Consider the following 23,793-nt stretch of genomic DNA (forward strand, 5'->3'; position numbering starts at 1 on the left):
GAGAACAGCTGCAGAGCTGGCACAGTAGCTCCCGTCCTGGACAGCCTCTCAGCCCCACAGCTGGCAGCACCTCCCCGGTGCTTCTGATAAGACCGCAGACAGCTCTGGGTTCTGCCCTGCTTACAGCCCAGAGGGGCTCAGCATAGCAGACACCGCTTCACGTGGCAGCGGTCACAGGGCATCAGAGGTTTGTTTACTGCTGGGATTTGATGCTCAACCCTGAAGTTCTTATCCCTCTGTTGTCCAAGAACTCTGGAGAAAACCTCGTGCATGATCTACAGTAGGGAATAAAATCCAAAGCACCAAACACAAACACCAGTGGCAAGATGCAGAGATGAACACTGGTGTACTAAAACTGATAGTATCCCCAAAAGTGCCTAAGTAGCAGCTTCCTTTTCCATTGCTTCTCCACATGCAAGTCTATTGGGACTATTTCCACTTAATCCACACACTACAGCCTTTTGTCTCTGCCACCAGGTGCAACACCAGAGGCTGGAGACTGGTGAGGACAGGATCATCACTGCTGCAGCTCCTGCTCACAGGACAGAGGCAGGTGGGACAGGTGCTCCCAGCATGGCTAAGGCCTGAGCAGTGAGCAGTTGAGAGAGGAACCCACAGCAGTGCAGAGCACTCCTCCACCTGCAGCCTGCCTCCAACTAACTCTCAAAGCAGCCAGGCTGACAAGCAGCTGGGCATCCCATCTCAGCCCTGACTGGAGGTTTCTGCCTGCAGTCCCATCACAACTCCATTTCCACTGCTCAGCGCTCTGCTGAGCTCTGCACACCACTTCTCACTGCTTCCCCACTTGCAAGGGCGCTGCAACCCAAAGCAGCTCACCCTGCCTCAGGTTCCTCACCTTGGAGGAGCAGCACAAACAGCCCACCCACAAGCAGCCACTGCTCATCAAGGGCCAGCACACCCTATTTCTGTTGCCGAAGCGCTGACCATGAACAGCAGGCAAAGCAAACAGCGCTTCAAGGAAGAAGCTCTAGTGACCTCCCAGACAGCCCTGAAGAAGGCACACCACCCCTGCAGCCCTGCACACCGCAGGTCCCTGTGCCCTGCGTTCACTCCCAGTGCTGCCCCAGACCAACAGGCCCCTTCCAGTCCCAGCACCAAAGGTTCCCAACAACTTGGGTGCTGCAAGCATGCTGGAGAAAGGCTCTTGATCAGCCTTAAGTACTGCTAGGTTAAGAGACTGAAAGTGTTGGATACAACTGATACCGAACTGGAACACTACTTGCTTATGTAAGCCATTACAGTACGAGTTCCAGTAACTAAAATTACACTGGAGCCCTTCCCGTTCAGGAGCTGCCCATTCCACGGCGCACTCAACCCATCGCTCTCCTCACTCCGATGTGAGCAGCAATACCCGCTGAGCTCCCAAGAACTCCAGCACAACCTCAGGTAACAGTACAGAGTCCCAAACGCAGCCCTCCTCCACCGCCGGAGCGCAAAGCGGGTCCCGAGCGCGGCCAAGCCGCGGCCCAGGAGCCTGAGGGAGCACAGAGAGCGTGCCCGGCTCGGCATCACCCAGCGGCGCGCGCCGAAAGCCGCTCCGAACATAGGCCTCGGCTCCCCGCTTAAGAACCGCCCCACGCCGCGCCAGCCCCCGCAGCGCTAGGCCTCCCCCGCACCCCCTCCAGCGGCCCTGGAGCCCTCCAGGCCGCGGCCCCACGCCCCCTGGCGGCCCCCGGGACTCCCCGGGGCCACGTTGCGGCCGAGGCGGGGAGACAAGGGGGGGGAGGGGGGGGAAGCGCGCGAAGGCCGCCGGGCAGCGCCCCTCGGTACGGCTCCGGGCCGGCCCTGCCCGCAGGCCCTCACCCGCCCGCCGACCCGGCCCGAAGTGTCGCCCCGTGGTTGGGCCCGGCCCGGGCGCGGGCCCGGCCCCAGGCTCGGGCTCGGGTCGGGCCGCGGGGCCCGGCCTTACCTTGTGGATTCTCTTCAGCGCCATTGTGTGCGCGCGGTGCGAGGAGGGGCGCGGGGAGGGGGCGGCCGCGGGGACTACTTCGCGCGGGGGAGGGGAGGAGGAGGAGTGCGGAGGTGGCGACGCGGGGGGAGGAGAAGGGGGAGGGGAGGAGACGAGGGGGGGGAAGGGAGGGGGCCCCCAGAAGGCGGCGGTAGAGCGAGGGGCCCGGCGCGGCCTCGCGCTGCTCCCCGGGGCGGCCGCGCTGCGCTCGTCGTTGCCGCACTCCGCCGCTCCCTCCGCCGCCGCTTTATGCGCTGCGCTGCGCTGCACCGCGCCGCACCGGGCCGCCCCCTTCCGCGTATCGCTCCGCTGCTCCCTGCGCGCCGCAGCACCGCCGCCGCCCGGAGCGAGGGGCGAGGAGCCCGGGAGAGGACACCGCGGGGGGCGGCCGCAGCCGGGCCGAGGGCGCGGAGCCGCGCGGGGCGAGGCCGAGCGGCGGGAGCGGGGACTATTTGCCGTGCGGCGCGCGCAGAACTCTCCAGAAGGGGGAGGGGGAGAGCGCGGAGGGATACGACGGTGGCGCCGCGTGTGACGCAATGATGTCGCGAGAAGAGAACACCTCGCGAGACGCAAAGGTCTCGCGAGTAGTTGCGGTGGGAAGAAGTCCCGGCCGCGCCGCCGCAGTAGGGATGCCGGGAGCTGCGGGTGCGCAGGGACCGGAGCGTGGGGCGGCGCGGCACGGCGCGGCACATGGGCGTGGGCAGGCGCCAGGCGGCCCGGGCCGGTGGTTCCTCGGCCGGTTCTTCTGCTGCTCTTACTCTCATGTCTGAACATCTGAGATGAAAGGCTCAGATGGGAGATTGGAGTTGAGTATTCCCCTTTCCTCGCCCATCCTGCAGCACCCGTGTGGCTCTGGGGGTGTGCGGCCTTGGGGCACCTCTGCTTCTCAGTGACGGTCGCTCTCTTCTCCCCTGGCTTTGCTGCCACTGCCCTTTCTACAACAACATCAGATTTCTTCAGTAGCAGCTTTAGGCACATAGTATGTCTCCCAGCACAGGGCTTGCTGTTACAGTGGCTGAACGGAGACGTGCTTTAGGCAGCAGCTTCACATCCCCCTCTCATGCTGAAAACAGCCTGTGACTCTCAGCACCAGAATGAAGCCAGGAGTTCAGCGCTGGCTGCCTGGAATTGCCGTGAGCCCTCTGCTGCTTTACCTTACTCTGCTGCTGGGGCATCTCTCAGAACGCCTTCGGGTTGTGTCTGTCTGAGGACTGGGCCCTCTTTTTTCAGAGTTCTGTGCATCAGGCAGAATTAGAATTGCCTTTTTCCAGGACCCTCATAAAAACAATCGGATTTTGTCACCAAACTAGAAAACTTCCAAGCTTACAGGAGCAACAGAAACAGTCTGGATTGCTGTTTGTTCCTTGTCAAGCTCTGAGAAGCCGTCTCTGAACAGCAGTACAGTGTTGTAGAACTCAATCCAGATAATCAACAGCTGTGAAAGTAACAGTAAAAGAAGTGAAATACCCTTATTTTGTTTCACTGTCAGATGTTTTTCTATTTACTACTGTATGGATGTCAGCTTCTCTAAGGAACGTAGAAAATTCATTTTCATAATAGTAATTATGGAATCACAGAATGGTTTGAGTTGGGAGGGGCTTCTAAAAGCCATCTAGTCCAACTCCCCTGCAGTGAGCAGGAGTGGGGGACACTGCAGGATGGCAGCTGGTCATGGGCCAGCACCGTGCACCCCTTGCACCTCTCTGTGCTCCCACATCACTGATTCACACAGGAGTGTGGCTGCACAGGACCAGATGAGCTGAGGGGCTGCCACGTGCCCTGCTCTGATTTCCCATTTCCACACCATGACTCAAACCCAGAACTGACACAATTTTGAAGCCTGACAGAGGTAACTTGATTTTGATCTCAGTTAAATGTGCTTAAAAACAAGTTGGTCCATGAAACAAGGTTTTTCTTAATTCATCAAAGCACAGGTTGGGTGCTTTGTTTGCTTTTCTGTTTGTTTTGCTTTTAAGCAATGGATTTTTCTACAAGAAGAAAAAGGTTTCACCTTTGCAATGCACGAAGATCCAAACCTGAACAAACACGCTGCATGCTATACAGATGCAGAAGCTCATTTTACTGTTTTGCTGATGTGGTTTTCATTTCTGACCCTTGCCAGCCCCTTCTCCAAATCTCTGGGGTTGTTTTTGTTTGTTCTTTTACAAGCTTGTTCTGCTTTTGGTGCAAACCAAACCAAAGCTTATGTTCACAGAATGGGGGCCATGTACCGCAGGACCGGCTCCTGCCACTGTCTCTCCTCGATGAACCTCCCTTGGGTGCACATCCTGACCAAGAAGGCAGCGATGGTTTCCTGTAAGTGGGTGGGAGAGGAGGAACAAGGAAGGAATGCGGCCACACCCCCATGTAATTACAGCTGTGCAATAGGAGAAGGAAGTTGGGCATGCACAAAGTGGGACCCAGAGATGGGTGGTCAGTGGCTCTGTGTCCAGATGGACCTGGCGGAGCTGTGGGTGTCTGTGTGCACTGCAGGGGATTGGACTGCATGGCCTCAGGGGCTCCCAACACAAAAGGTTCAGTGATTCTATCATTCTATGATCTGTTATAAATGGGAAGGTGTGTGCACCCGCAGCCATGGCACTTTGCTGTGATCTCACTCCATTCAGCCTGTGTGGTGCTCACACAGTGGGAGGCAAGGAGATATGTGGATGCCTGCTTCCCTGTGCCAGGTGCTGGGTGAGAGGCAGCTCACAGGCAGGAGGGCGAAGGCTCCTGGGGACCTGGGGGCATTGCAGGTGTTCCAGTACAAGAACAGGAACAGCCTAAAGAGCAGCAGCCTGGGACAGCTCCAAAAGCAGAAGGGCTCCTCCATCCAACACGTGCATGAGAACTTATTGCCGTGGGCACTGCAGGTGCTGGCAGCTTAAAAGGGCATCGAAAGAAGGCAGATAATCCCAGATTTATGTTACCAAAAGGACAAAATCTCTCAGGGAGGAAGCTTTGGTGTCACAAAAGAGGTGAGCACTCCAATGGATGTGTGAGGAAATCCCAAGGAGAGGGCAGTCTGCCTGCAGCATGTGGCCAGAGGCCCTTAGGGCAACAGCAGCACCAAGCACCCACCATGTGCCTCTTGCTGTGTGCAGACAGGAGGCAGGCACAGGGCAGAGCCTGGAAGCAAAAGTGAGAGGGGCAGAAATAGGGTGGAGGAACTGAAAGAGGAGAGTGGCACTGCCACGGGAGGGAGCAGGGAGTGGGGAACAGTCCCCAGGATTCAGGTGTAGAAGCAGGCCTCTGCCCTGTGTGTTGGCCAGCCTTGGTGTTGGGGATGCACGCAGCTCCCCGCCTCCACCAGGAGCCCTGGCTGTGTCGGTGCCCAGGTGGGTGAGCAAGGCAGGCAGCAGCAGTGGGAGCTCCAGCCATGACCTTGGTGCCCATGGGCAAAGCCCCCGAGCTTCCCCTGGGGCTGTTTTGGGAACGCTGTGTGTCAGCTTCACGGAAGGAATCCATTTCTGCCAAAGTTCTGCTTGCCCTGGAAACACGCACTTAGCAAAAACAAGCTGGCTTTCATTTCCTTCCTCATTCCAGCCCAACACAGTGCCTTTGTGAGCTGGCAGGGATGCTGGGGTTTTCCAGTGCCATAAACTCCTGTATGTTGCAACACACAACATTCCCCTGGAGCTGCCCAGGACAGGATTCCTGAAGCCAGAGACACCCCCGGGTGCCTGGCATGGTAGGCTCCACGCCTTCACTTGCTGCCTACAGCTGCCGGAGCAGCTTTCATTTTCGTTTTGTTCCACACTGGGTTTGCAGCAGCCGTGCAGCTCTGCCCTCTCCCTGCACCAGGAACTGATGCAGACCCTGCGTGCAGCAGTAGCATCCAGTGGAAGCGGAGGCCGTGGCTGTGCACGTTGAGCAGCACTGTGCCCATCGCCTGCAGCCCAGGCAGCATCTAGCATCACAACTACCACTCGGTGAGTGCCCGCAGGTGCAGAGCAGGGGTGGTGTTAGCAGAGCAGCAGGGTGGCACGTGAGGCCCTGACTTGCTGGCCCACTTGGGCGTGCAGGGTGTGAACTGTGCTTGCAAGTTTTAGAGTGCTCTCTGAGCTGTGGGCATGCACGTCCACACCCCACAGTGCTGATGTGGATCCTGGGGGTCCCAGCTGCTGCTGCCCCCACCCCCCCCCCGGCTTGTAGATGCCACAGGACCCGTCACCCAGGAGCAGCCCTGCTGCCCTGCTCATCCCTGAGCCCCGTGCAGGGCGGGCACGCTGTGCAGCATGCGTGCTGCTGGCTGCGTGCTTTGTGGTGCTGTGCCTGACTGGGGAGCCCCTGGTGCCCATCACCCACCGTGCCTGCACCCAGCTGGCGGCCCTGCAGCTCGGGGTGCTGCTCAAGGGCTGCTGCTGCCTGGCCGAGGAGATCTTCCACCTGCGCTCCAGGTGAGCATCGTGGGGGGAATCCACTCCCTGTCCTCCCACCCCCACCTGGCCGGGTATCAGCCTGCCTCTTGCCCCTCCCACACCCAGGCACCATGGCAGCCTCTGGCGGGTGCTCTGTGCCTGCTTCCCTCCACGCTGGCACCTGGCCCTGCTCCTTGTTGGTGGCTCGGCCTACCTGGACCCACAGGAGGACAATGGGCACAGCCCCCACCTCGCCCTCGCCTGCCTGTGCCAGCTGCTGGTCTTAGTCCTTGGGCTGCAGGTAAGGGCATGCCTGGCAGCAATGCTCAGCCATGTGGCAAGGGGTGCCTGGTCCATATCTGCAGGGTGCTGCTGGGCACCAGGTGCTGGCAGGGGCACAGCCCTCTGAGCCCTGCTGCCAGGTTTCCTCTCTTCTTCCCTCTGCAGAAGCCCTCAGCTGTGGAGGTGTCAGAGTTGACCGAGAGCTCCAAGAAGAATGTTGCTCATGGCCTCGCCTGGTCCTACTATGTTGGCTACCTGAAAATAGTTCTGCCTCGTACGCAGCTGTTCCCTGCACTATCATGACTACAGATGGAAATGGCTGCTGCAGCCCTCCCACTTCCACAGTGAGGAGCAGACCCCAATGATGCTCTCTCCCCCCAATCCCCCTCTCCCTCCAGGCTTGAAGGAGTGCATGGAAGAGATCAGCAGGGACAACCCCATGCTGCGGGCACACCGAGACACCTGGAAGCTCCACATCCTGGTCCCACTGAGCTGCGACATTTGGGATGACCTGGAGAAGGCTGACAGCAACATCCAGTACCTGACAGACCTCCCTGAGACCACCCTGACCCGGGCAGGCATCAAAAGGAGGGTCTACAAACACAGCCTGTATGTGATCAGGGATGAGGACAACAAGGTATGCTGGGGCAGCCATGAATCCCCAGGCGGGTGAGGTCTCCCCAGGTACAGGTAGCACAGGTCCCGCCTGTATGGCTGGGGATGGAGGCAAGGCAGAACTGAGCTGCTCAACTCGTGGCACCACAGAACAGTTGGGGTGGAAGGGCCCTTACGGCCCCCAGCCCCACCCCTGCCGTGGACTGGCTGCCCCCCAGCTCAGTCTGCACAGGGCCTCTTGTGGCACGAGCACCTCCAGAGATGGAGAGATGGGGCACTACAGCTCTGGGCAGCAGTGCTGGGGTCTCACCAGGTGCTGCCTTCTCATGTTTGTCTCCCCACAGCCCAGACCCTGCGTGCTGGAGTTTGCGTCCCCGCTGCAGACGTTGTACGCCATGTCTCAGGATGACTGCACAGCCTTCAGTCGGGAGCAGCGGCTGGAGCAGGCCCGGCTGTTCTACAGGACGCTGCGGGACATCCTCAGTACCTCCCGGGAGTGTGCAGGGATGTACCGCCTCATTGCCTATGAGGGTGAGTGCGGGTGGTTTGCTGGGAGCCCTGCCCAGAGCCCTGCCTCGGCACGGACACTAACACGGCTTTATCTTTCCTCTGCTCCAGAGTCGGCAGAGGTCAAGAGCCATTTCTTGTCCGGGCTGATCCTCTGGCACCTGCAGCAGCAGCAGCACGAGGAGTATATGGTGCAGGAGGAACTCCCCTGGGGAGAAGGTTCATCGGAGCTCAGCCTGCAGGTCAGTGCCTCCGACCTGCCCCAGCCGCTGCGCAGCGACTGCTCCTGAGCACGGTGCTCCCCCAGCCCGGCACTGCAGCTGCCCCAGCAGCAGCTGCACGCAGCCCTGTGACCAGACCCTGTATTTCCCATGTATGTATATGAATGCTTGGTGTTTTCTAATCTGGTTTTGGCTCGTGTCATCCTGGGGGAGCTGGGGCTGTTCAGTGTGAAGGCCCCGGTGAGACCTCACAGCCTTCCAGTGCCGGGATGGGGCTGCGGGGGCTGTAAGGTCTCTTCCAACCCAACTGTTCTGTGGCTCCATGATTCTGAGATCTTTGAGGACCCTTCCAACCCAAACCCAGCCCACTCCACGATCTTCAAGGACCTTCCTAACCCTCCTATTCTGTGTGTTCCTCTGGGCTGAGCTGTGTGATCCCAAGTCTTGGGGTCACTGGCAATGCCCCAATCCCAGCCGTGTGTGTGTGTGCCAGGTCCCCGAGCTGACACATCCCAGCAGTGCCAGCAGTAATTACACACACAGATGTTCTCACTGGGCCTGTGCACCTCTACCTTTGGGTGCTCCTACAGTGCAAGGAACCTCCCTGCAATTGCTCCACAGTCATTTTGTGCTGACAGCCCTCTGCAGCGCCCAGTTTTTCTCCGCCATGTCCCCTGGCTGTGCACTCTGCCTCACTTCAGCAGCAGCCCTGGCTGCTTCAGTGCAAATCCCAGGCTGAAGAAGCGGTTCTGCCTGGACTCAGCCCACGGGGACGTGCCTGGACCTCCCTGTGCTGAGAATGCCCCGCCTGGTGTTCGCTGTGCTGCACAGCTCCCAGCAGCACCCACGCTGTTTCCCACACAACACGTGTCCCTTGCCTCCTGATGCCAAATCCCCTCTGTCAGCAGCGTGGGGATGTCACAGAGCTCTGCACTGCTGAGTGCAGAGCTGCTCTGTGCCTCAGTTTCCTCTTTTGCTAAAAGCACAGGGGACGCAGCTCAGTGGGATTGTTATCCTCCAATGCTGCAGCATCCATCCATGAATTCAGTCCCTTTGGTCTCTCTCAGTTCTCAAGACTTTAGGAAAAGGATGAGGCCATGTGAGAGCTCCCAGGTGCTCAGCCTGCACTTCCAGCCTCAGGGAGGAGGCAACTGCTGCAGGGCTGAGCTCCATCCTCGGGCAGCTCCAGCTGCTGCCTCTCTTCTGCCTTCCTTCCCAGGACACAGCCGCCTATACTGGCAGCTGCCACAGCTCATGCAAACACCAGGGCTCCATCCCCATGCACAGGGCAGCATAGGATGGGAAATGCCTCTCCCAGCTCCAGCAAGTTTACAGAGAGATATGGCTGCACATTGCTCCTTCTGGGATTGGAGCTGGAACCTTCTGCGGGATTCAGTAAAGCCTTAATCTGCAGCCTAATCTCTGGGCAGTGCATCTGTGCAAGAGACAAAAGCGACAGATGAGAGGGTGGGGATCTCCTGCCGGTGATGGGAACATGCTGGTGCTGCCCGAGGGCTCTGCTCACCGTGCGCGGTCTGGGGGTCGTGGTGCTGCCCCAAACCCACCGCACACCCCTTGCCTGGAGTGTGGGAGCACTGCCGGGTTGGAAGCGTGCATTGCCAGGGCTGAGCTCAGCAGCAGGGCCAGTGGCAGCTGCAGGGCAGCGATGCCAACAACACTTCGGCCCCAGCTGCGTGCTTTTCTCTGCAGGCATACTTGTGCAGCAGCAGCAGCGCACATTCCCTCCTGGCTGCCTTCAGGTCTGGGCACTACTCCCCTCCATTGCCTTCAGCCAGATGGGCTGGGCTCAGCGCTGTGAGCCAGGGCCACACGTGGGCACAGAGGGACAGCGCAGCTCGGTCCAGCTGCAGCGTGCTGACGTCTGACAGCACAGCTCGTGCCACTGCTCAAGGACAAAGACAGGGCAAAGCAATGGCAAGGGGACAGCCGTGGCTGACAGCAATAGCGAGGCTCAGCGGTGGGAGCTCCACCAGACCTATCCTGTTAGGGCAGCTGATGGTGCCCGCTGCTGGCTGGCATTCACAGGGTGGTGCTGTCCCCAGCAGCTGTTGTCACCACCAGAGGCAGGAGGGGACGAAAGCCCGACGTCCTTGCTCACCACCTGGGTCTGTGTACATTCAGGTACCAGGCTGCCATCAGGAGTATGAGGCACTGTCTTAAACCTGAGCACCAGAGCACAGGAGCACGGCCCCAAGGCAAACATCCCACAGCCAAACACTGCAGAGAGGAGCCCAACATGTGCTGCAGCCCCGGCTTAGTGCTCGTCCCAGCAACAGCACGTTGCTGCTGGAAGGCTTCTGCTGCTCCTCCCTGCATCCAGGGTTCAAAGAGCTGACGACCAAGCTGGCTCAGGGACACACATTCTGTTTGAGTCCTTGACTCGCTCTGCATGCAACCTCTCCTTGCTGCAGTCTGTGTTTCATGCAGATGTGTGGAGCACAGCCTCATCTGCAGGACCCCCCAGGTTCCCTGTGCAGCTCTGCCAGGGTCAGACTGGAGCACAGACTGCTGCCCTGTGCCCCTGGCCTTGTTCAGTGTGGACCATGCAGGCCCAGAGGAGCCTGGCTCAGCCACCCACAGCCCAGGTCACCTTCAGTAGCAGGGCTGAGCTGGCAGCACCTCACAGGGTGGCACCATCCTGTCATACTGCATCAGGGAGCAGCATATCTGCTACTCTGCAAGGGCAGGCAACCCAGAAACCACCTCTGTGGGGCCTAGCAGCACCTGGCCCTACACAGAATGGGGAGGTGACTTTCACAGTCAGGTCTGGGTGAGTGAGGCAGAGCCAGACATACCCTGGCTGCACGATGACTGGGGCCAAGGCCAAGTTTGGACACAGCTTCCAAGCAAGGCCGAGGCTTTCTGCAGCTCCTCCTATCCCAGCAGGTTCTGCTCTGTCTTTAAGCCCTGCTCTTGCATGTCCTCTTTGCCATGGATGAAGAGCCACTGCTGCAGTCTGACCCATCTGCTCTAATGCAGCTGTCAGGGGCAGAGGGCTAGGAAGCTGGAGGCAAAGCGCTCCCTAATTCATGCTTTTCTCTTTGGATATGGTGAATTTAGGATCTCATTTTATGGTTTGCTAAAACCTCTCTGGACTGTTGCTTTTTTTTTCCTCCAGAGGAATGTGTGTAGTAAAGATCACTATAGTGTAAGTCGTGGGAATATTAAGGCTGATTCCAGATATGGGCCAATATTTAAAGGAGGGGATGGAGCGAAGAGTTGGTTTAGGATTAGGATGAGAAGCATTTCTGTCTCAGGAGCTAGTTCCAGCCCACACGGCCCCAGCAGGTGCCAGAAGCAGCAGGAGCTCTGGCCCCCAGCCCCGCATCAGGCACACAGACCCTCGCGGGGGCAGCAGTCCTCCAGCAGGCTGCGGTCCGCCCCAGCACTGCAGCACTCCTGGAGCCGCCCTCACCAGGCGTCCCTTGGGACTTTTTAACTCCTACCTCTCCTGCCCAGTACTCCCAGCTGATACTGACGTCTGTGACTCTGAGTTTAAGGATGGAGAGTTACTCTTCCGTTTTACTGCTGGGTTTAGGGGTTGGGAGGTCAGCATCACTATGACCCTCTAAAGCACGTTCCTGTAAAGGACAGTTTGAGAGCTGGAATCACCATCCAGATCTTCTGGGAAACCTTGTTCCTCTGCTTGCTGTTCTGTGAGGGATGGCAGCACCTCAGACAGCTTGGGCTGCTCCTTCTGCATCACTGAGCAGCAAGAAAACTAAAAAGGTAAAACGTTGCTCATCAACAGCAGAACCTGGCCCCTACTGCAAGATGGTTCCTTCAACCTGGCCACTCCTTTACTGTTTTCAAACACTGATATTTCCAAGTCTCTCAAACACATCTGGGCATCCAGGGTCATGTGAAGGCTTTGTGGAGCACCACTGCTTGCCATGGGGAAGTGACCTTTTTTCCTCCAAACTGAAGCCCCTCACAGACCATGCAGAAGTCACCACTTTGCTCAAAGGCAGAAGAACTTGTTGAGCCATTCATCCAGTTTGTGGTGACAAAGTTGATAGAGGGCTGTAAAAATGCTTATGTATTCACACATCAGTATCAGCAGCGCAAGGACACATGCGGCTTAAAGGAAGAACTGATTTGTGAAGCTGAGCAGCTGATGTGGACACTGGCTTTCTCCTTTTGCTCTTGCTGATGGTTACTGAGTGGATCCTGGAAAATGTGGTGAAGTTTCCTATTTTTGCTTACATTCCCAAGAACTACTGTCTGCTGTGTCCAAGAGCTCATGCCAAGCATATACCTTGGCTCTAATGTTTCTGTCTAGTGAAAAAGGCAGAATGAGTTTTGAAGCTCTAGTAGCTTTATGCAGCATCTTGAATATGAATGGTGGCATGAATGAAACATCTTCTGCAAGACCCCCAAGCCTGACTTCTGGAGACAAGAGGTAGAGAGGGTTCTTGGTTTTGCTGGTGCTCACACACACCCAACAAGCTTATTGTGATGCGTTTGGAGCAGCTGGCGAGAAATCATAGATGGCCTATGACTGCCAACCACCAGAGCAGGCTGCCCAGGGCCCCATCCAACCTGCCCTTAAATGCTTCAGAGATGGAGCAACCTGCTCCAGTGCCTCATCATCTCCTAAATAAAACAGTTCTTCCTATTACCTAATGTAAATATCCCCTCTTTAGTTTAAAGCCATTCTGCCCCATCCTATCACTATCAGACCGTGTAATAAGTCAGTCTAAGAACAGCTGTGAACAGCTAAAAAGATTCAACAGGACTCCTTTTTATTTGTATCCTTACACCTCACACCAATTAATTTCTGCAGAGCAAGTCAATCTGATTGACTGCAGATCCGGGGTTTTTACAGTCAGCTTTGCAGCAGTGTTCACTTCACGAGGCTGAAATACAATGAGCTATCGGCAACACGTGTGCACGCAGCCGGGGCAGACTGTGCACTGCAGTGGAGAAAACTATGCTTGTGTTCCTGCGCAGGAAGGTGCTTGCAGGGCTGAGAACGCAGACCGTCCCACGAGGCTCCAGCAGGTGGGCAGCAGTGACCGCAGCGATGCTGTGCTGCCCTCCAGTGTTGCATGTTGGCCATTCTCAAAGTTTCAAAGGCATCGTGAAATTCGTACCTTCAGAGCTTGGTGGCTGTTCTCCAAGAAGAGCCCTTGCAATCACACGGACTATTTCGCCTTTTCACGTCAGAAAAATCCTGCTTGAGAAGTGCGCTATTTGAAGTGGTTGAGAAAAACAGCAGGTTCACCAAGGTCACTTCTCTGTGGTTAGAGGTTGGTGTCCTCACCGTAAGGTCAGTGCATACAAATTCAATTTGAGAGCCACTAGCACAACAGCCCATAAACCTTCCCGGGGCTGACTGGATGCTCTTGCATGCTGCAGCTGCAATTCATACTTGAGCTTTTAAATTTCAGTAAAGCACATGTGGAGTTAATGTATACATCAAGCCCAACACTCTGGTTTTTAAGTTGCCAGCCAAGCATCTGAAACATGTATTTCTCTCAGTCACTCAGACCTGCATCTGCACTGCCTGTTTCCTAAGCTGTAAGGTTTATGTTCAGCAGGCACGGTCAGTGGCTGTGTTGGTCTGACACTGGTCCCCAGAAAGACTTTGTTCTCAAAGAAAGGTGCACAGAGAAATAGAAGAAGAAAAAAAACTAAACCAGTGTCAAATAGGGAAAAGAGTTACTTCCCCGTGCTGGTCAGGGGACACAGGGCCTCCTCCTTGGAGCATGCTTTCCCCCTACCAGTGAGATGAGGTGGGAGCTGGGGTCTTTTCTCTCAAAATGATACAGAAGGACATCCCTCACCAGACACCTGTCTAATCCTTGCAGCCTGTGCAAAGAGAAGCAAGCTCATACTGCAAGCAGCTGTGTGCTGGGAAGGACAGAGACAGGATGTTTCTCCTCCTTGCCTCGAGCTGCTGTGTGCTCCCAGGACACGGCTCTGTGGGTCAGACAGGTGCTTCCAGCCTTCAGATCTCAGCACTCCAAGATTTGCTGCAGTGGTTGGCTGGGAATGGCCACTAAAGGCTTTTCTTTTCTTACAGTAGGACCTTGGCCTCTTGGAGTTCAAGGACAGCTTCCACCCCTTTGTCTCAAAAGCCAGCTCTCCAGCTTAGGGCTCCCAGCAAGGGCAACTGGAGGACTGAAGCGGTCTCTGCAGATATTTTCCAACACCAAAACCAGCATTTGGTTAGAAGTGAAGAGTGGGTCTCCAAGGTGCTGCTCCATGCTGTGCAAGAACATTTTCACTTTCTAAAGGCAGGTTGATAAAACAGTTCTACATCAGTCCCAAAGGCACTGCCTGCACTTGCTTATCCTTCCAGAAGCATGGTGTGGAATAGCTGCTGGAAGGCTGGTGCTGGCTCAGCGGGTCCTGCACGAGCCTTTTGTGGGGCAGGCTCCATGAGGAAAGGTGTGCCAGGGGCTATGGACAGGGCCAGCTGTGCGTGGAGCCCGCCAGGGAGCCTGGCCTTGTAGAGCAAGCTGCCAATTGATGGCAGGGAGTTATTGGGTGCTAAAGGAAGCAGCAAAACGTTAAGAGGTGCAGCCCTCACAGAGTGACCAGGAATGCTACAAGCTGAGCTGGCTGCCAGGCTGCCCAGCTCCAGAGGAGTCACTGCAGCCAGCCCCAGTGCATAAGCAGTGCTGGGAGCACCACAGAAGCAAGGTGGCACTGCAGGGGCTCACAGTGACACCAGACCGACTTGCTATAGGTCCACCTATATGGGCACTGCCATCTTAAAGGGGTCAGGTCCCACTCCATCCATTCTCCCTCCTCAGTGCACCCCTGTGACACCAGTCCCTTCTCATCTCCAGAAAACCATACCCACACATAAAACAAGCAGGTGCCAGGTATGAAGCCTCCTGAAGGTGTTTCAGCATAGCACAAGTTGAAAGACAATGTCACCTTCATGGTGAACCAGCCTGAGTGCCAAGGGACAGCAGGATGCTGAGCCATGCATGGCCAAGTCAGGCACTAACAAATCACTGTGTGAGTGTGTAGGGGATGAGGCACCTCCTTGACTGTCCTTCACTGAAAAAGAAGCCTTTCTCTCAAAATCATGGCTAGCTTTTAACCATGGTGAAACAGGAAGATTGAGGGCAGCCCTCTGTGTGATCTCATGTCCTGCTCACTGCACTAGTAAAACCCTATCCCATTTTTATAAAATTACAGGTGAAAGCAGACATCTGCATGGGACTCCAGTACCCACTTGAGTGGCTGCTGATTTTCATGTGCTTTCATAGGGGTCCTTGCAGTTTTTCACTCTGCTGTGAGAAAAATCTGAGCTTGTCTGGGGCTTCTTCAGGTCCCTTACAGCTGTACAGAATGAAATACATTGCATCAAACCTTTCTCTCTGCACGAAGAAAATAGCTTTATAGGTACTGTGAATGGTCTAAAAGATCCTCTAGTTCAATTCCTCTTGTTTTTCTCTGCAAAACTGGGCAAACCAGTACTAGACCTGCCAGGCAGGATGAAGCAAGCCACACTCTTCCCTAGTGTCTGCTCTCAGTGTCTGCACTGCTCAGAGAACACTTTGTCCTGATGGGCATTTGTTGCTGTTGGATAGCTGATACCTTGCCCAGCCTGTGACCAGCTGTTTGGGGCCATCTTGTGATGCTTCCAGCAGAAAGGGTAATTGCACTTGTTTTTCTGGACAGCCCCACAGATGGAGCAGTAACTTGATTTCACTTCATTAATCCATGGACAAAATAAAAACAGGGGGGAAGCACGCTTGCAAGCGCATTCGTGCCCACCAGCTTGCTCAGCTCCCAGCAGCTTGCACATCCCCTGCTGGTGACCTACAACAGGAAATGCTGAACAAGCACCACACCAGAGCAACATGCTGCATCATTTCCACTCTTGGGAACAAAATCTGAAGAGCCACAATTGAAACGAAGTACTTCTCTGTGTTTAATCCACGGCAAGAGACCTTTGTTTGCAGAAGGACAACACCCGTGCCCTGCTCGTCGCTCAGCTCCTGCGCTTGGAGGGCTGGAGGGAGCACCTACACCCCTACCCACTGCTCTTTTTCCTCTCAAGTCCCCGGGCTCCTTTATTTCCCTTCACACACAGTTCCCTCATCTCACCTTGTACACTGTGCCAGAAGTACTTCAGCTACTCACATCGCTGTGTTCCATTTACAGAGCTATACAACCACCAAAAAATCATTATTACCGTTTGAATACAAACATACAGAAAATATACTGGAAATAGGAGACCCTGCCTGCTCCCACTGCCTGTGTGAGAACAAAAGTTGCTGTAGCACTGGGAGCTGCAGCGGCACACGGATCAGTTCCTGTGCGGTCCATTCATGGCCACCGGGCCCTGAAGGACACCACATCCCTCAGCCCGAGCAGGAGCGCTGCAGGCCCTTCCCTGCGCTCAGCCCCGTTTCGGCTCCGGCCTGTGCAGCGCTGAGAGCACACCAGTTACCGCAGCCATCACAAAGGACACCAGCACAGGCCGGGCCGCGCTGCCCTGCCTCAACATGGCGCCCCGATACAGACCGCCCCGCCTCAACATGGCGCCCCGATACAGACCGCCCCGCCTCAACATGGCGGTGCGCAGGGCGGTGCTCCCGCGTGCGGGGCGGGGCGGCGGCAGCATGGCGGACGACAAGGTGAGTAGGGCGGCGTGCTGCGCTCTGTGGGCTCGCTTTGCGGGTTCGCCTGCAGCTGTGTGTCCCCGCAGGACTCGCTGCCCAAGCTGAAGGACCTGGCCGTGCTGAAGGGGCAGCTGGAGAGACTGCAGCGGCGCGTGGAGGACGAGGTGCACGCTGGTGTGGGGCAGGTGAGGAGGGCCGGGCCCCGCACCCTGACGCGCTGTGCCCCGCACCCTGACGCGCTGTGCCCCGCACCCTGACGCGCTGTGCCCCGCACCCTGACGCGCTGTGCCCCGCACCCTGACGCGCTGTGCCCCGCAGGGCGGCTCGCTGCTGGCCTCCCCCTTCCTGAAGGGTTTCGTGGCCGGGTACCTGGTGGCCAAGCTGCGATTCTCGGCGGTGCTGGGCTTCGCCGTGGGGACGTGCACCGGCATCTACGCTGCGCAGAACTACGCCGTGCCCGACGTGGAGAAGACGGTGCGGGACTGCCTCAGCTCGCTGCGGAAAGGAGGGGAGTAGAGGGGTGGCCCGGCCTGGCCCGGCGTGCTTTTGGGGGGCACAGCGTGGTGTGCCACCAGCCTTCCCTTGCAGCTCGGCCGTGCCCGGAGCGTGTGGTGCTGCCTGGGGGAAGCTCCTGCTGCTCTCCTTAAGGAAGAGCGAAGCCGTTCCCTTCTGCTGCGTGGGGAATGTAGCAGGTAACGTCCTGGTGTAGTCAGGCTCATTAAATTCGTGGCGTTTGGTCTCTGAGTATCCCAAAGTGGGAGTCTGTATGGCCTTGCCTTTTGTGCTGCTGCCTGAAGATGGGTGCGTTTGGGAAAGCTGCTGGCGCCCCGCTCAGCCCTAAGCTGCGGGGGCTTTGGGGGCTGATGCTGCTCTCCTCTGTGGCCATATATGGCTCGCACGCTCCCCTCCTCACCCTGTGCAAGGTGGATGGCACGATCCCCTTCAGCTCATCGTCCGTGGTGGTTCTCATCGAGCTGACGAAGCTGGTGCTGTCCCTCCTCTTCCTGCTGACCTGGGACCGGCAGCTGCTCAGAGTTGCAGTGTCCTGGCATCATGTCGTTCCCTTTGCCCTTTCTGCCCTGCTCTATGCTGCGAACAACAACCTTGTGGTTCACATGCAGCTCTTCATGGATCCCAGCACCTACCAGATCCTGAGTAACTTGAAGATAGTCAGCACCGCACTCCTCTACAGCCTCTTTCTACACCAAAGACTCAGCGCACGCAAGTGGCTGGCACTCTTCCTGCTGATGGCTGCTGGGGTGAGCTACAGCTTCGGGGGTTTGAAGGACCCACAGGACTCTGGCAGCCCCTCTGCAATGCAGCTGCACATCACGCTGGTGGGCTTGTTGTTGATCTCAGTGTACTGCCTGATATCAGGCTTGTCTGCTGTCTACACAGAAGCTATCCTGAAAACCCAGGCGCTGCCCCTCAACCTTCAGAACCTCTTCCTTTATTTCTTTGGGGTCCTGATCAACTTGGTTGGCCACTTCTGGAATGGCATGGAGAGAGGTTTCTTGGAGGGCTTTTCCTCTTGGGTGCTGGTGATTGTGGTCAGCCAGGCCTTGAATGGCTTGATCATGTCCGTGGTCATGAAACACAGCAGTAACATCACCAGGCTCTTTGTGATCTCCTGCTCCATCCTGGTCAATGCACTGCTGTCTGTTACCCTCTTCAACCTGCAGCTCACCCTCCTCTTCTTCATTGCTGTCTCATGCATTGGCCTTGCTGTTCACTTGTACTATGGGGTGACATAGCTGTGGCCTCCCTGCCCTGTGTATACCAGGGCGGCCTTTAGTTGTTACTCAGGGGTGTTCCTTGCCTCTGCTGGGCCTAGTATTGGGTGCAGTGGTGCTTCTCCACCCTTTTGTTTGAGGGAGAAGGCAGAGTGGCTCAATATGAGTTTTTGTTGACCTAAAGGGCTTTGCTCAGTGTTCTCCTGCCCAGGAAAGGGGGAGAGTACCCTGCCTGGGCCGTGCTCCATTCTGAGGGGTGCCTTTTTATCCAGTAAGCCCAGGCTCTGGAGTGGTTCCTGAGCCCTTTGTCATATGGCATGTCACACTTCAGCTGTTTTCCTCCATCTCCCGCACACCGAAGCACACACCTGTCCTCAGTGCCACTAAAAGCTGCTGCAGGGTTGGCCCTGGTGCACTGCTCATGAGCTTGCAGCCAGCCCTGCTGCCAGAGCAGCGTGTTGCTGTCTGGAGAGCCTTGCACTGTGGCTGGGGGCTTCTCAAACCTTTCCTCTGCAGTATTCCAGACGCTGGTTGAAGGTCTGGTGTCCTTGGTTCCCATTTGTTCTGGGCACAGCATTGCTTTCCACCTCTGTGGAGAGGGATTTTAAGGGGAGCCTTGTCTGCTCTCTGAAGAGGAAACAACACAAATTCAGGTGCATGTGTTCTGTGACTTGTTAATTCCTGGTGGGCAGAAATCACTGCTGGCTCCGGTACGGTTATTAAAGCTGTGGTTTAACAATGTGTGTGTGTGTTTGTCTTCCCTGCAGGAAGATGTCCATTTCACTTGGCAGAGCCCTGTGCTGCCCTGTTCAGTGACACATCTGAGCCTGACCCTCCTTGGTGAGGGGGTGCTTGCTTTATTGGCAGCAGCCCTGGGATCAGAGGGGCCAGTGCCCACCCTTGCTGTCAGGGTGGCTGTCCCCACTGCTTGGGGACTCTGGCTCAGGGTGTCTGCGTGGTGGCATCAGCTGAGCTGTGTCTTCTGGCCTCCTGCAGCTGCTGGCTGTGTGTGGAGAGCACCATGGCATCCTGCAGCACCTCCTGCAGCAGTGTCTGGTACCGCTGCTGCAGTGCTTCTGCCCGCTCCCCTTCTTGGCGCCGCTGGTCCTGAAGCACCTGCGGGGGTATGTAGAGCCCCCGGTACTAACCTGGCCACTGTGAGCAGAGCAGCTGTGGTTTGGTCCCTAGCCCTCTGTGCCCACCTGCTGCAGGTGCCGCATCCAGGCCTGCATCTCCTGCTGGTGGCCCTGCAGTAGCATTTTCAGATGCTGCTTGGCTGCCTCACGCTCCCTGCATGCTGCCTCCAGGCTCAGATGCAGTGTGGCCACCTCCTGTTGCAAGCGAGCTGTGTCCTGCTGCAGGGACAGAGATGAGGACAGGGCAGCACTGGGGTGTCTGTGGGAGCCCGGAGTCCAACAGGTCCACCTCTCCCACCCTGTCCTGTCAGGCTCTCCTCCCATGCTCACATCCTGGCCTGGTGCTGCCCTGTCCCGCAGCTCCTGCTGGAGGAGCAGGTGGTGCTGAGCCTGCAGCTGCTGCCTCTGGGCCTCAGCCAGGAAGTGTCCAACCTCCACAGATGGGCATGGCTCTTGCTGGCTCCCTGCCTGGCAGAGGCAGGGCCATGGGGTGCACAGTGAGTGAGGGGCTGGGTGCAGGGGGACCTGAGCTGCTTCTGGGCAAAGACCCCGTGGGGTTTCACTCACCATGTGGTCCCCAGTCAGTGCCCGTGGCTCCTCCATCACACCCTCCCCTGCGCTCCCTGGGGTTTGTCTGGTCCCTGCCTGGCAGCTCTCACTGGGCTCTGATGCTTGTGGATGAGAAGGATGTGATGTAGGCAACGCTTCCTGCCCACCTCAGCCCTCCAGGCAGGGGGCATACCCATCCCCTGCTCCTGACCTCCTGCTTGCTCCAGTCTGGCACCATCTGGGGACATCTGGGTCCCAGGCTGTTGAGTCAGCGCTGTGTTCCCTGCACAGGTCGGGTCCTGTGGGAGCAGGGAACGTAATGGGGGCAGCAGGCCTCGGTGCTACTTCTGTGCCCAGGTTGTCCCGAGGGAGGTGGGCAGTGCCTGATCTGTACCCACCTTGGTGCTGGGCTGCTGCACCTGTTTTGTCTCAAACACCCTGGTCACTGCCTGCTTCTTCTCCCACCTTTGGCTTTTCAGCACCTGGAAAAGGACTGGGGGTGGCAGGGAGCTCCAGGCATGAGCACGTGCCACCCAAACTGCCACAGTGCAGACAGGGGCCTGGGACACCTGACCTCATCCAGCTGGGGATTGGTGCTGCCCTGGGGCTGGCTGTGCCATGGGGTGTCCAGGAGTGTTCCCCACCTGCAGCTCCCGCAGGGCTCTCTGCAGCCGCACCGCCGCTCTCTGCTGCTCAGGGCGGCCTGCTGCTGCCCGCAGCTCTGTCCGCAGCCCTCGGATCTTCTCCCGCTGTGCTGCCACCTCCCGTGTGGGATCCCAGTGTGTGGGGGACACCGATTTATTCAGCCCTTTCACCTGCTCAGCCAGCGCCAGGGCTGCCCGGATCTGCTCTGTGGGGGTGTCTGGGGAAGCAGCAAGCCCTGGGTGCTGGGGCAGCAGCCATGCCATGTCCATTGGCTGGCACAGCACAGCTGCTGGCAGGGACCTCGTGGTCCCAGTGCTACCTGGCAGAGTCACGCACAGCAGCAGGAAGGTGAGGCTGTTCCCCTCCAGCAGCCACTCCACAATCCAGGGCAGCGCCCCTGTGCCTGGTGCTTGGAGCATGGGGTAAGGAGCCCTGCCAAAACACCCACGAGAGGGATGAGCGCATGGAGCTGAGAGTGTGATGGCAGGACCGGGGTGAGCTGCAGGTCCTGTACATACAGCTCAGGACCGGCTCCTGGGGATGCCAGAATGCGCAGAGCCGAGCGCCGGTGCCTGCCGCCCTCCAGCTGCTGCTCCACGGTGAGGGTGAAGAGGCTGCAGGCCCTGGGGAGAGGCTTGGGTGAGTGGCACTGCGTGGTGCCACAATCCCCACCTGAGGCATCAGCTGAGTCCCCCACCCCTGCGTGGCTGAGGGTCCAGCAGCCAGGGCAGCCCCTATCCCCCACGTGTAGATGCTGATAGCAGCTTGGGCATTGGGCACGGCGACCTCCATTGCCTGCTCTACCATCCTAGAAGCAGAGAGATGAGAGTGAACACAGAGAACTGTGTTCCCTTGGCCAGGTCCATGTACATGATGGGTGCTGGGGTGCCAGCCCCTGTGCTCCAGCTACCTACAGGCCCAGAGGAGTGATGTCCATCATGTGCAGGGCTCGGCCGTCAGGACGGAGCAGGTCCCAGGCTTTGCCTTCAGCACAGACCTGGAATGGGGCAGTGTTAGATGCAGGGCAGGAGGAGGGGGCTGCTGGCAACCCACACCCACGGGGGCCCCAGGCTGCTCGTGTCCATGCAGGGGCAAGAACTGGGAATGGAGTGCATCAGGGTCACTTCCAGTACCAGACTAGGGAAAGCCAAACCCCTGGGAACCCTATAGGGCTGTGCAGAGCTCTTGCACAGGCTTCCTACTTCTGGGGAACCCAGAGGTAAGAAAACTGAGTTCCAAAGGCCCCAGCACATGGGACTGGCAGCAGAATGGAGACTCTAGCCCACAGCAGCCCATCCTGACCAGCCCTGCTGCCATCATACCTGAACCAGGCTGGCTGTCAGTAGGTGCTGTGCATTGCTCCCTGATGCCTCCAGCTCTTGAAAAACGTTGTCGATCACCTGGGGACAAGCTGAGAGCTGCTGGTTCTTGGTAGCCATGGCTTTGTTCCATGCCTGTGCCACCAGGTTGGGACTCTGGAGCCCAGAGAGGTCTCTGCACCCATTCCCCATGCCCTCACCTGCCAGATGATGTCCTGCAGTGGCAGCTGGGTCCCAGGGCCGTTTGGGTCCCACAGCATCAGGGACACACTGTATCCAAGGGGCAGCAGAGCCAGCTGGGGTCTTGCCATCTCCAAGACCTTCTCCTGGTAGGAGAGGTACGTAGCAGAGAAAGAGTGGCATGGAACAAACAGGACAGTGTAGATGGCCCAGCACAGGGCATTGGCATGGAGCAGATAACATGGCAAAGATGGGATGGCATGGGACAGCAGGGATGGCACAGGCAGCATGCTGCAGCAAGGAGCCACAACCCAACACCAGGAGGAGACGGGGAGGGATGAGAAACAGCAGTTGAGTGTAGGACACTCAGAGCTGAGTGTAGGACAAGCCCCAGGACCTGAGCACACCCGAAGAGCCAACAGGGGTAGCCAGCACTGTCTGGCTGGGCACAGAGCTGCAGAAGGACATGGGGCCCGTAGTACCTGTCCTGCATCCAAGTGAAAGATGTCATCAACAGTCAAGCAGCTCTCCTGGCATGAAGGAGTGAAGGTGAAGATGTTCAGCTTCCCCCCAGTATGAGCAGTGCAGGTCAAGGGAAGGACTGGGCACACTGGGGTGCTGCTGGTTAGTGTGGCACAGAGGAGAGGGCGAGACCCCCACCCCTTCCCTCCTCCCATCTGAGGCCCAGGAACACTTGACTCCTCAGTGCCCCCACCTCGGCCACTCTTACCTGGATCTCCTTCTCTGCAAGAAGCAGCTGCAGGGGGTCTCTGCCGCCAGCTGCCCTGCTCTCCCCTGAAAACAGCAAGCATGGAGAGGGGTCACCCCACCTGCCCCAGTTTTGCTCCCTGTACCCCCAGCAGCCAGGGGCCAGGTCCCAGGGCTTCCCATTTTCCCTGAGCCCTCTCACAGTGACCACAGTGCTCAAGGTCACCACGAAGGTGAAGGGGAGGTCGCGCTCGCCCCGCTTCTGCACCCCAGCACAGCTGCTGCTCCCAGCCCCACCTGCTGCCTGCTGCAGTCCCACAGCCGCTCGTATGCACACCTCCTGCTCAGCTGGCGGGGACACATGCATGGCACAACCCAGCTCCTGCCCCAAGTACCACCGGGAGCCAGATGAGCCCCGGGGGCCACCCCAAAACCAGGGGAGAGCCCCCCAGGCACCTGCAAAGTGCCCTCACCTCCACAGCGTCCATGGCTCAGCACCCAGCACAGGGCAGGGATTGGGCTGCACAGGGGATCATGTTTCTGTGCATTATTGATGGTGATCGGGTTCAGTTGTGTGCACGGCGCTAGGCAGGCCTGGGATGAGGCACCTCGGACATTATCCAGGGGCAAGAAGCAGCCACAGCCCACAGGCTCACGCCTCCTGGAGAATGGTCATACCAAGAGTACTCAAATGGAGCTGGGGAGTTCTGTTCAGTGGAAATTCAGGCTGAGGGGGCAGGAGAGAGGTCCCAGGCCCTGCCCTTGGCACTGCAGTGGAAGCAGGCACGCATGCCTCTATCTGCCACCACTCCCTATAAAGGTGACAGAGGTGACAGAGCTGCTCCTGCCCTGAGCCAAACCCAACATCCAACACAACAGCAGTGCCAGATGGGATGTGAGCCATTGGGTGTAGATGGGGGAACAGCCCCATGGGTCCACTGGGAGCAGAGAGGGAC

The 23,793-nt window shown here is 57.7% G+C and overlaps 5 protein-coding genes across 7 annotated transcripts in view; 3 read left to right on the top strand and 2 right to left on the bottom strand.

Annotated features, from left to right (window-relative positions):
• UBE2D2 (ubiquitin conjugating enzyme E2 D2) overlaps nt 1-2,241 on the bottom strand; it is a 30,262-nt gene extending 28,021 nt beyond the window's left edge. Inside the window, exon 1 of one of the 2 annotated variants that reach the window (XR_010622087.1) lies at nt 1,931-2,241. Coding sequence is in view for 1 of the 2 variants with exons in the window: in XM_065734410.1 (XP_065590482.1) it covers nt 1,931-1,954 (24 nt within the window). In the remaining variant the exon portion in view is untranslated. The remainder of the gene's footprint in view (nt 1-1,930) is intronic. The other variant, XM_065734410.1, reaches the window with a different exon arrangement.
• Nucleotides 1-23,793, bottom strand: part of LOC136047353 (histidine--tRNA ligase, cytoplasmic) — a 513,020-nt gene that overhangs the window by 451,890 nt on the left and 37,337 nt on the right. The gene's annotated exons all lie outside the window — the stretch shown is intronic.
• On the top strand, nt 5,824-8,081 carry STING1 (stimulator of interferon response cGAMP interactor 1). Of its 2 annotated transcripts, XM_065734404.1 has the most exons (7): nt 5,824-5,901; nt 6,091-6,369; nt 6,457-6,631; nt 6,778-6,886; nt 7,011-7,249; nt 7,572-7,758; nt 7,846-8,081. In XM_065734404.1, the coding sequence occupies exons 2-7, from the start codon at nt 6,125-6,127 to the stop codon at nt 8,022-8,024; spliced, it is 1,134 nt and encodes a 377-aa protein (XP_065590476.1). In that variant the 5' UTR covers nt 5,824-5,901; nt 6,091-6,124; the 3' UTR covers nt 8,025-8,081. The 2 variants fall into 2 exon arrangements, with proteins under 2 accessions (XP_065590476.1, XP_065590475.1); XM_065734403.1 differs by having other exon boundaries at nt 5,824-6,369.
• Nucleotides 16,536-17,085, top strand: LOC136047344 (SLC35A4 upstream open reading frame protein). Its single transcript, XM_065734377.1, has 3 exons — nt 16,536-16,582; nt 16,654-16,752; nt 16,886-17,085. The coding sequence occupies exons 1-3, from the start codon at nt 16,568-16,570 to the stop codon at nt 17,081-17,083; spliced, it is 312 nt and encodes a 103-aa protein (XP_065590449.1). The 5' UTR covers nt 16,536-16,567; the 3' UTR covers nt 17,084-17,085.
• SLC35A4 (solute carrier family 35 member A4) lies at nt 17,365-18,478 on the top strand. The gene has a single exon (XM_065734376.1). The coding sequence runs from the start codon at nt 17,365-17,367 to the stop codon at nt 18,319-18,321; it is 957 nt and encodes a 318-aa protein (XP_065590448.1). The 3' UTR covers nt 18,322-18,478.

This window comes from Cyrtonyx montezumae, unplaced genomic scaffold (assembly GCF_038088225.1).
Source record: "Cyrtonyx montezumae isolate F1298 unplaced genomic scaffold, pur_monq_1.0 scaffold_18, whole genome shotgun sequence".
Taxonomy (NCBI): Eukaryota; Metazoa; Chordata; class Aves; order Galliformes; family Odontophoridae; genus Cyrtonyx; species Cyrtonyx montezumae.